Source organism: Lepisma saccharinum, chromosome 10 (assembly GCF_977018435.1).
Source record: "Lepisma saccharinum chromosome 10, izLepSacc3.1, whole genome shotgun sequence".
Taxonomy (NCBI): domain Eukaryota; kingdom Metazoa; phylum Arthropoda; class Insecta; order Zygentoma; family Lepismatidae; genus Lepisma; species Lepisma saccharinum.
The window spans coordinates 77,410,604-77,422,928 of NC_139238.1; the positions used below are offsets into that span (position 1 = coordinate 77,410,604).

Genomic DNA, 12,325 nt, shown 5'->3' on the forward strand with positions numbered 1-12,325 from the left:
TGCAAAGTGTTGGGGCAATGCCGGCGATTAGGGGGGGGGGGCAATCCTTGCACCCCACCTCAGTTTTGGCACCCGATCGTCGCCACTGGTTGGGGGAAACTGTACCTTTACCTTTGAAGTGCAAATTCATAATAAAATTTCTATTGACATAACAGTAATAAATTTATCTTTTGACATCTAAAATTAATAATTAACGTTCAATAATGATAGTGGAAAGCTTTTCCCACTCTACCCCCCTTCCCCAGAACGTTGATAATCCGCTATTATTAGTTCTTCTGATTTTTTAAGCAGATCTCCTGATTTTTTAAGCAGATCTCCTGATTTTTCAGGGGACGATCTCCCGATTTTTGAAAATCTGACCTGGCAACGCTGGTTGGCAACATTGTTCTCTAATTGTTTACAACATGAAGTCGCCGTTTTGAGTTGGTAATGTCACTTTGGTCGCTTGTAGTGGAAAACTATGATTTTTAGCAATAAAATATGACATTTGAAGTTTTTTTTTTAAAAAATTGTACCAAACTGCATACATCTTAACTACCATAATGTAATAGAGTAAGTTATTTTTGTAAAATGTTATTGCAGCGAGCGAAAGTTTGGGAATGAAGTATTTATTTTAGTCTGTAAAGCTGTTACATATTCATATTATTCATAATTATTTGGTTTAAAAGAACATATTTAAGGTAATGCCTACTTATCCAGTATATTTTTGCACTACTTTAACGGTATTGACCAGTCTACTTTCACCGAGTTACCTAACGAGGAACCATTGTCTGTAGGTCTGTATCAACTAATACGTGATTGCTTATTTTCTCTACATTCATATATCGTTGGAAAGGTTATTGTATATGGAATTCAACAACGTAAATCCCAAAGCGAGGAAAAATTATCTGGAGGAGGAAATCGATAAAAACCGATGTTGTCCGGATATACGTAATTGAACGTACTGAGGAAATTTTTCGATTATGAAGTACATATTTAGGGGTGAAATGAGTTCTATTGGAACCTAACCTAACCTCGTAGGCATACCTCGTCCCCGTGAATGGTTCGTGGGCTACCCGTCCATGGTTTTTGGAGTTAACGTGAATGGTTTGTGGGGCTACCCGTGCATGGTTTTTGGGGCTAACGTGAACAGAAAGTGTAAAAAGAAAAACGGGTAACATTATCATATGAGGGAAACGGATTCCTTCAAATCTACAGGAGAAAGTACTTACAGAAATAATTTTCTTTAGCGTTGTGGAAGTTCCTGAATGTAGATTTGATCCATTTTAATGTGAATGCATGTTGTTTTCTGCGAAAATCTCTGTCCGACACGCTGTTTCTGCTCCCGCCATTTGCTTTCTGCACCAGAGTGCAATGTTCCGTGTGTTAAGATGATGCATCCCCATAGCCAGTGTTTCAGCCTTGCCATGTTTTCACTAGAACATGATGTGTCGAGTATTTTTAATTTTTTTTTAACTTTGCTTGCCTAACCTAACTTAACCTAACCTAACCTTACGGAAAATGGTTTTTGGGGCTAACGTCAATGGTTTTTGGGGCTAACGTCAATGGTTTGTGGGGCTAACGTCAAGGGTTTGCGACGTATTAGCATAATTTCAAATCTGGGCACAAAAGTAGATATTTTCTGGTGAATGAGGTTGCAACACTGCATAAATCGACAAAACACACTCAAAACGTGCCCTAAACCAGTACGCTATCACGGCCATAATGTGTTAGATTCGAAACAACAAGTAACAGTAATTACTCGTAAATCTAAGAAATAGACATTGATATGCATTATTTCACTTTAGGAAATGTTCCACATTCGAAAATAACACGTTAGCGATGTAAAGAAGTCTGAAATATATGATTCGTAGGTGTTTCCCTCATACGATAATAGTACCGAAAAACGTACTTACCCGAAGAGATGCCGGCTGTCTGCAAGCACGGTTCTGAACGATGCACTAAATTATTACAGGGGATAAACGTATTTTACACTATCTACAAGTTTTTGGAACCTGTTCTTCTTCATGCACCATGCATACGCACAACGCACTGCAAACGCAAAGAAGCAATCACCACGCAGAACGCAAATGAGCAAAGCACGCTCATTCACAACGTGGACACAAAGGCGAGCTGGCAGTGTTGTTAACTCCCATCGGTTACCACCAAAATGCAATAAGGACGTAAAGTAGAGTCTAGCTGTTAATCGTAATGCTTTAGCCCAAAGCCTGACATACTTCACGCAATTACATGAAATTATAGAAGTGGGATTACGGTCAGGCCATTACTTGAAGTGCCCGAGCTTTGGGAATAGCTGGGGCATGCTTTATTTATTCATCACACTGCTGCTTTCTTCTTTATTGTATACAACTTGAAAAAATAATAGTATATCCACCTCATTGCCTAAGCACATTGAGTACTGTACTTACAAACGTACTTCCAATGGTCCCAGATTCATGGACATTGAAGTTTGTTCGTTAGTGTCCCTTCATGAATTTCATCTATCATTGTTGATCTTATTGCAATTATCCTCAAGAAGTAGAATAAAACAAAAACAAGTAATTACATAAAAACAAAATATATTACTATTCATTCTAAGCACTACCTTTTTCGCATGCATATATCGGTACCAGTTAGATATGCCGGAGACACATTTAACTCGTTTATTTTCAAATAAAAATAATTTTTACTTACCTCATATGCATAGCGGAACATTTTTCAAGTTGGGATCACTTTTTTTTTCCATGAAAAAAGCGTTATTTTTAACATTATAATTATTTATTTGTCGTTGCTAATTTGGCGGCCAAATCTTGACTCACGTTGTCTGTCGTCAGCTGAAATGCAGTATCGTCAGCTGATGTGCAGTGTTTCCAAGCCTATGAACCTATAAATGCCTCACAAGCTATTCACAAAACGTTTTGAATCGAAAATTGTTCCACAAACCATTGACGGAAGGTTAGGTTAGGTTCAGTTAGGTTAGGAAAATTTAGAAAAATAAATTTAAACAAAAAAAAACACATTAACTTTCACTACACTTAAATGTATTGCATGCTATGAACCTATAAATGTCACACAAGCTATTCACAAAACGTTTTTAATCTAAAATTGTTCCACAAACCATTCACGGAATGTTAGGTTAGGTTCAGTTAGGTTTGGAAAATTTAGAAAAATAAATTTAAACAAAAAAAATCACTTTCGTACACATATAGAACCACTTCCCATCCCATGCAATGTGTAGCTTACATATACTAGAACATTTAGGACATTCCATTTCTTCCTTCACGATTCCATGTTAAATTAAAAAATCTCGTGGGTCTTCAATATCTGGAAACATTTTCACAACACAACCTTGACACGTCATCCTGTCAAACTACCGCGTGGTTGCTACACTGACAGGGGGTTACATAACCGAACGCACGGAACATTTGATTCACGTAGTCGACGGCAATGGTGGCACGAGCTATCGTACAACGGAGATGCATGAATGACGAAAAATACCTTACTTATAGGCCAAATAAGTTGCACGATTCGAAAAAACAATTTCCCCGGCTTTAGAAAGTCCTCAAGAACGCAATTCCGTAAGTACTTTCTCGTCTTTTCTCCTGTAAATTTCAGGAAATGTATTTCCGGCGTATCTAATCGTTACCCATATATCAACTGTTTTATAACTTTCTTCTGAATAACTTCAATTGCAAATCAGTACATTGAGTTAAAATGTAATTGAAATTCAAATAGTGACAACATTTTCTTTATTTGTTGACTAATTTTCTTTCTGTTGGAAACTTTTTTGTGCTGAGCATATTATTGCTTCAGTTTTTTTCTGGGATAAAGAGCTTATCCAATTTCAGATATAAGTGTTTTTGGGAACAGTTTCATACATCGGAGACACATTTCTTCAATTTTACACAAGAAACTACTTACGGAAATGAGTTTCTCCAAGGTTTACAACGTTCGTCCAGGTATTTTCTTTCATCGTTGAATATATTTGACCGGGAAATCATGTATTTTTCAAGAGAAATATCTCACCGACGCACAATTGCCATTGCTTTCATTTGCTTGCTCTACGACAACCGGATGCTGCGTACGTTTGATGACATAAGCCCCTGTCAGTGTTTCAACCTCCCCCTTTTTTTTTTACTATGCTTGCCTAACGTAACCAAACCTAACCTAACCTTATCGGAAATGGTTCGTGGGGCTATCCTTGAATGGTTTCTGGGGTTATCCGTGCATGGTTCATGGTGCTATCTTGAACTATGTTCAGCAATACACAATTGGTAAGTACGAACCATGCGAAACACAAAATATGCAATTTGAATGTGTCTCTGATCTATGAAACTGGTGCCGTGTTTTCTTCATCTTCCTCTTAGGGCCTCCCTGTTGGTGTAGTGGTGATGTTGTTGTCTTGCAATCAAGGGATCAGGTTCGACTTGGTTGAGGCACAGTGCAAAATGGTTTGGATCCCATTTTAAATTGTAGGTCCAGTTTGAATAGGAAACAGCCTATATTGTTCATTTCTCTTGTCATCTGGTGTATTCTGAAAATTTGACCTGGTTTACCGCAATATTTCTAATTTATTTTATAAATTTATTATATGTTAATTATAAATAAAACACCCATGCAGGCATGTAAGTAAAACAGAAGGCCAACAACTTCAAAGTTCCCAGTAATTTCTATATATATAAAAAGAATTGATTTACTGGCAGTAAACCAGATAACATTGGAGAATATGCTTACTGCTATTTGTGACCTACATCCGGCTTTAACCTTTTCTGTATCCCTATATGCCCTAACACAGTATCAAATATCATCTTCCGCTTTGTCATCGTTCAATTTTCCAGCAGTCCTGGTCTGGCACTATCATATTGTAGGCACCTTTCAGACAGACGCAAAAGGTAACTAGCAGCAAGTGAAATGCAATAGGGTGATATCACATCAAATGTCAAATGGTTTGAGCAAACAACAGATCGCGGTGACAGGATTCACACTACAGGAAAAGTGGCCCAGTCTGATGAGGGACACGCACATGGCATATGACAAGTTCAGCTAGTCCACCCAATATGAAAGGTTTAATTTATTTCTGAAGGTTCGTTTTCAAGAGGCGTGTCAGTTGTCACATGTTGCTTCCACTTCATCTGAATACTCTGTTATTTTATTACTACGTCACTACACTTAGAAGTAAAACTTGTATATTCCTTTGTATTTCATGTATTTTTTCAGATGCCACTCTCAATTTTGCAATTAACCTAGAAATATGAAAAATAAAGTACATATACTCTTTGTTGGATTTCTGTTTTTATTTGTTTAAATATATCTAATTATTGAAAATATTACAGGACAATGTGCTTTGGAGGCGAGCAAGGGCTAGTCAATATAATTGCAATACTAAAGGGACATAATGGTGGTGCAACAGATTGACCAGTTGTTGAAAGAGTTAGGGTGGACCGATGGTTTCCGCATTCCGGTTGCAAATGAAGAGAATAAGGCACTGGAAGATGAAGTAAGTAATTGTTGATATGTTGTCGATTACATAACAGTGGTCATTTTAGGAAATGATTATTGGGTACGCCCTTAGTTTGTTTTATTTCATAGCCAGAGACATTATACAGGGTGCTGAAAAAGTTTGGATACTTTTTAAACATTTCAACAGCATAAAACTACTCTATAATTTGATTTACTTCAAAAACTTTTATTGGACTAGTAATAACAAATTCCAACAAATGCTCAAAGTTGCTTCCTTTTGCCTCAATACATGTGTAAAGTTGTCTCAGAAAATTATTGACAATGGTTGCACTCGCTTTAACAGTAATTCAGTAATTTCATCCGACGCACCCTAGAGCTATTTTGAGTGTGGCCACTGAGTTGTACGGAACACGAGAAATGTCTCCTCCAAAAACCAACCACTTGGGAGTAGTCCATCGCATTCAAACCCAACCGAAGCAAATGACGTGCTTTTTCCAACTGTTTCATTGATGAGGAAATAAATGTGATGATACTTTCCAGTCTAATATTAAATGAAGATTTAAAAACATAAATAACGCTAGAAAAATAGCTCAAAACAAGTCTCTGAACTTTTTTGACACCCTGTATATTGAGAGAGGTCTTCACAGACTCAAGTTCATCACATGTGTTACCCCCTAATCCATAACAGCCAGTACAGGTCTTGTGGAGTGAGAAACATATCTGGATTAAACTTTATCTCGTGGAGGTCTAAAATAATAGCTGAGGCTATGAGAAAGTGCTCGGCACACATAGAGACACGTGAAGAAGGACATAATTCAAATATAGATAGGATTGTTAGTCCCGCCGAAAGTAAGTACCGAAAGGGTGTAAAAAATAAAGTGAAATAGTTTAGTACCTTTTTTATTTGCATTGCATTCTACAGACCTTAAACTACTTTTCTACGTATTTTCCACCATTTTTCAAGCATTTGTCATAGCGTGGCACTGGTTTTTGTATCCCATCGTCATAGAATGTTCCCGCCTGTGATGAAAGCCATCCATGCACTCCTGCTTCGACGTCATTATCCTCGTTGAAACGCTGATCACAATTTTTGATATTCCAGGCGATTTGTCACAATTTCGTAGAGGACTGTTTTCTTGAAATTTGTGGAAATTCCATGGAAAGCGACGATGTTGTGAAGCAGCGTCTGTTTTCACGAATTTCCGTGTCAACCGCATGCAGCAAATCCTCGGTCATAACAGATGGCCGACCACTCCTTGGCTCATCGTGAACTGTCTCACGACCTTCTTTAAACATCAAAAATAAAGACCTGTCACAGTTGACGGTGGATGTCTACTGGTTTCACGTTTCTTGCATTGAGAAAACTAATCACAGACCAGACTTCAAAGTCGACGGGCTGATTGATTTTCTTGAACATTTCAAACCTTCATAAACCTATGAAGAAAAAGCATGACCTGCTCCCACGACTGCCTGTGGCTTACTAACGGATGAAGGACGTCAGCGAGAACTCACACGGTCGCAACTGCAGTGCTACAGCGGCAATATTTGCAAACGGTACTTACTTTGCGAATACGCCTCGTAATTTTTCAGAAAATATATTCTTACTTTAGCTTTAAAAAATCTGATGTGTGTTACACACAAAAAGTTGCAGTGGAAGGCTGTCACATCTTTCCACTTGTTTCTAATTTTAATTAATTTTCATGTTAAAACAAGTAACACAACATAAACAAGACAATAATCTGACTGGTTTTCAAAATGCCTTGCTCTGTGCATGCTCTTGTGTGATGTAATGAAGGTTCCATGAGCTTCATTGCCTGAAATAAGGGAGCCAAAATTATTAGACAGCTAGTAAGTGCACCATTCATGTAATGCAGATAAGTTAAACAAAATCGCAATTTACCCAGTTTGCACTATGCATGTGTGCATAGTAAAAATGAGACTGAGCGTCAAGTAAACGCTGTCACCTTTTAATCAAGGTTCGATCCCTGCTGGAAGCACAATTGCATGGCTCATTTCCCTCATTAAACTGTAGGTCTTGCTCCAATTAGTCTTATCTAAGCATGAAGTGGTTAGCACAGTGTGCCGTGATACCAGGGGTCCCAGGTTCGAATCCTTGACCTGGACATGAGAGTCCCCTTATCAGTTTCCATCATATCATCACTCATCCTCATCATAGTGATTAGCCAAAAGTGGCAGAAAAGTGAGACTAAAAGACAACAACAAGAAAAGGTCGACAGATCAAAGGACATGGTGAGCTCTGATAGGAAGAAGTAAACAAAAGTTTCATCATTAATAGTATGTATTTCAATTGAAAGTTAAATGATAATGATTAAGGGCATGTGAGACAGTCTCCGTCCGGCTTTTCCCTCCGAGTCAGTGTTGCCAACTTAGCTCTCTTGGTGCCAGATCTGGCTGTTTCATGCAATTGTTTGCCTGTGAACTGGGGCTACCGCCTCCATGCCTCATACTGTCACTGGTTCCGGCCCACATAGACCAACTTTTGCCATGATTATACATTTTGCACATGATGTGATATTGTTATATTGGCTGCATCGCCCCATCCCCTCTTATATCCCCAGGTACTTTTCTTTATAGCACCGTGTTGACATGAAATTGGCATATTATTGTTATCAGGGAATCCTTTATTTTTTATTTCGTATGAGCATGATGCTGCCGGATCTAGATGGTGAAAACTAAGAATAAATTTTCATCAATTTAGAGTTAACGCACCCCATCCCTTTGACAACTAACATTACTCTAGGAAACACTTGGTAAATCTAGCTCCTTGAAAGTCAGTTTTAACTCCATTTAAGGTGAAATTTACCTCTTTTATACACACCAGGTTTGGCAACACTGCCAGGAGGCAAGGAGACATGCATGAGGCATATGGGAGTATTTTTTTGATTTGTTAATCTCATACTTCCGATGGAATAAAAAATGATATCAATGGGAAGAGGGCAGTTTGAAGAAGTGATTGCCCAGCAGAAAAGTCGAAACTCCACTTTGATTAGCCATAACTTGATGTTGAAGTTCATTCCCCATAAGGAATATATGGGATTCCGAAAAATCTTATTTGTCATATTTTTTGCAGGTCATATGTAGCTTAATAGTCAACTTTGAAAAACGCTTCGACCTGCCACATGTGCAGAAATTCATACTCTCTTGCACCCCCATGTTTTTCTTCAGTAGGTTGCCCATTCCGACGATATTCAAATAAATGCACACATGGTGTGTAGCTGTATCTCCTTGCCTTAAGATAAGATCCAAACCTAATTTGAACCTGAAGTACAAGTGACTCAGAATACGAGCATTTAGGCAGTTTGTTAAGTGTGGCATTTTTTTCTTTTCTTTTCCAGGTCGAGGGAAAGACAAAAACGAAAGCAAAACTTATTACAGAGGTGGAGGAGATAAATGATCGCGTGGATAATTTAACAAAACACAAGCAAAATGTGACAACAGAACATCAACAAAACCAGGTAGAACAGTTTACTGTTTACATTATAATTAGGGGCCACGCATGTGTGATAAAATATATTTTGGGGGGATGGATCTGAACAAAGCATCTCAGAAACAATAATAATAGTAATGTAAATAATTAAATTAATACATTAATGTAATAGTAGGGTGGCAAACTGGCCAAAACTGGTCACTTCGTGGGAACGTCACCGCCACAAGTGGCAACACTATTTTTTCTGAAAGAGGTCATCATGGTCAGATAAAAAAAGTGATGTTGCCAACTTCGCAACCTATTACAGTGGCCGCCATATTGGATTGAAACTAACGGCAGGTTAAATACACTTAGCATGCTGGTTCTCATGATAGAAACTTTACTCTGCTACACAGACTTGCAAAACTGGTGTCATTCAGAAAAATAGTGTTGCCACTTGTGGCGGTGACATTCCTACGACGTTCATTTCTAGACATATTTTCGAGGAAAAGTCGTCCTACTATAATGTATAGGTCCATTCATAATAATAATACTGGGTGTCCCAGAAGTCTTTCCCTGATTACAAACTTTATTCATATCTGCTATATCCAAGGTAAAGATGTGAAAGTGGTGCCAAAATGGTGGAAAACTAACAAAGTTTTTTTTTGTTGCAGGTTTGAGGAACATGCCTGTAGTGTAGCAGTGTCAGTGCCCAGAAAACTGGAAATGTTTACAAATCAGGAAAAAGCTCAGCATGTCCTCTGGTATCACAAGACCTGGTCACCAATAACAGTGCAGAGGAACTTTCAAATGTACAGAATTATTTCGTCTAGAATATCTGCCATCAATAAGTTGGTATTTAAAAAATGGAATTTATCTTCATTCTCAAATCCTGTCAAGTCCAAGAAACATTGTATGGAGGGATGCCACCCGATGTCAAGAGCGTTAATTCCGGATTCCTTGGCACTGACACTGCTACACTACAGCCACATTACCGAAACCTGCAACAAATAAACTTGGTTAGTTTTCCAACATTTTGGCACCATTTTCACATCTCTACATTGCATATAGCGGATATGAATAAAGTTTGTAATCAGGGAAAGACTTCTGGGTATAACTATTTAAATTAATACATGTATTGTTGTTATTACATGAGTAGGTAAAAGGATGGTATAAGAATAGAAATATAACAACACATGTTCATTATCTAGTTTACATATAGTTAAAAATCACCAACATTTGTACAAAAATAACTGTACTGTCAAGGAAATTTATGTCAAAGATAAAGAATTGAATATTTATTGAATAACACAATAGTATGCGAGATCCAGTTGACAAAAAGTAAAGTTTCTGATTAATGTTATATGCATATTATTATTATTATAAGTAGTAGTGTGTACAAACCTTCTTTAGTATCCTTCATGTATCCCCAAAGCTGTATGATCCCAATCTAATCCTTGCCTTCCAATAAGTTTGATGGAAATAAACTTATTGATTGTATAACAAATGTAAGATAAGTATATTTTCATTACTTAATTTTAGTTCTTGGTAAGTCTTTCAGGGTGGGGGTGTGGAACCCCTGGACCACTCTAAATACATCCCTGTTAAGAGCATGGCAAATTTTGTTTTTGATGCAGACACAAAATGAGAAATTGCACACTGCAATGTTTGTTTTGTATGTTTTACAGGGTGCTACATAATTTTCCACCATATTGCACCACAAAATGCTGCAGAACTCTTAAACATGACATTTTGAGTTTATATACTGGTGTAACACTTTCCACATTCAGTATGAATTTTTGTTTTAAGTTTATGTTAAGCCCATATAGGCTAATTGGGACTGCATCTACAGCTTAAAGTTGGAACCAAATCATCATGTGTTTTCACCTGGTATAGAACCTGGGGCTCCCTGATTACTAGTCAAAAACATTGACATTACACAAATGGGGAGGTCCTCTTTCCACAGTCTGAGATATGCAAAATCCTGGAACATTGATTAATTCTGCTGCAAAATTTGGGATGGAAATGTCCTTATACACAAGAATAAAGTTGATGATACTCCAAAAACTACATAAATATGCTACTAGAATGGAGCTTTTAAAATTGTCTATAAGTACAGTGTAGTATTAAATATAGTTTATAAATGGAATTTGGAATTTTAGGACCAAAATGCCAAATACTTTTGAGCCCAAATTATGTCCATTTTTAAAATGAAATCTTGATGTTTTTTTCACCATCTAAAATTTTAGTGAGCCTAGATTAACGCAGGATAGTGCAGTTTCCATCCTGACTCATTTCCATGAAATTGATTGTAAACCTGTTTCCTAGTGTTTATTCTCATGTAATATTCGTAGGGTCTCATCACAGCTCACATGAGCGAAATACAAGCTGAGGAAAACATGTACCATCTGGCGAAACGAGAGTGTGACAGGCTGACACAGGAAATCAGTCAACTCGAAAAGAACTTCCGTGATACACAGGAGACCCAAAAGAGACTGCAGGTGAGCCATATTTCAATAAATCTATAAACTAGACACATTTCAAATATTATAAATAGTAATTTATCTTAAGTGCCTTGTACATGATCAAATAAAATGCGAACAAGTCATTGAATGCCAGTTTTTAAGGGAAGTGTCGTCAGAGTCCTTTTTGCATTCGTGGTTACTGTCCAAGAATTTCTAAATAGGAACAATTCTAAATAATGTCATCCAAGCTTAACTGTCAACCAATCAGATCACATGCTATTGAAATTGATTATTGAAAAGAAGCATAGAAGTACATAATGCTATTTATTTCTATTCTGTGGTTAAATAAGATATGATCACGTGGAAATTCACGTGTTTGTGACTCGTGAGAAAGGAAAGGTGGAGCGGTGGAACATTCTCGTCTGTATTTATTTAATCACAATTATAGAGCATAGAAAGAACTGTGTATATTTTTACAGCAGTGAGTAATGTGATAAAATACACTGGTGTACAAAATTAAGAGAATAAACACCTGTTTGCAAAAATCTCCCAAAACTGAAAAGTCTTGAGTTCACCAAAGCATGTACCAGCACTGTTGTCGACTACGGCATCGTATGCAAATGTGGAGGTGGCACTGCGACAGCGGTAGGAAGAACAAGCGGTCGGTTGGTGTTCTGTGTATACGTCGTTCAACTTCGTTGGTACACATTGGTGAGAAGCAGAAGCAGAGCGGTAGTGGTCAAATTTGGTACCGGTGGAGAAGCAGTACTGTAGAATGAGTACCTACGAACGTTTAGAGTACGGCATGAGATGGAGAATCGTTGGGCGATTAAAGGCAGGGTAATCTCAAATTCAGGTTGCACGTGAGTTCAGTGTACGCCTAGTGTCATCTGCAATTTGTGGAAACCGTATCAGGAGACCTGATCCATATCCCTACGGCCTAACCAAGGGCATCCAAAAGCCACGACGGCCAATGAGGATTGGTATTTGGCAC

General features: G+C 37.7%; 1 protein-coding gene across 2 annotated transcripts in view; it reads left to right on the plus strand.

Annotated features, from left to right (window-relative positions):
• Nucleotides 1-403: 403 nt before the first annotated feature.
• The window catches only part of LOC145993957 (coiled-coil domain-containing protein 39-like), a 72,229-nt gene continuing 60,307 nt past the window's right edge, over nt 404-12,325 (plus strand). The window contains exons 1-4 of one of the 2 annotated variants that reach the window (XM_083129952.1): nt 404-426; nt 5,313-5,476; nt 8,796-8,915; nt 11,221-11,367. In XM_083129952.1, the coding sequence (XP_082986078.1) occupies nt 5,375-5,476; nt 8,796-8,915; nt 11,221-11,367 (369 nt within the window). In that variant the 5' untranslated portion in view covers nt 404-426; nt 5,313-5,374. Of the gene's footprint in view, nt 553-5,312; nt 5,477-8,795; nt 8,916-11,220; nt 11,368-12,325 lie in introns of both variants that reach the window. The other variant, XM_083129951.1, reaches the window with a different exon arrangement.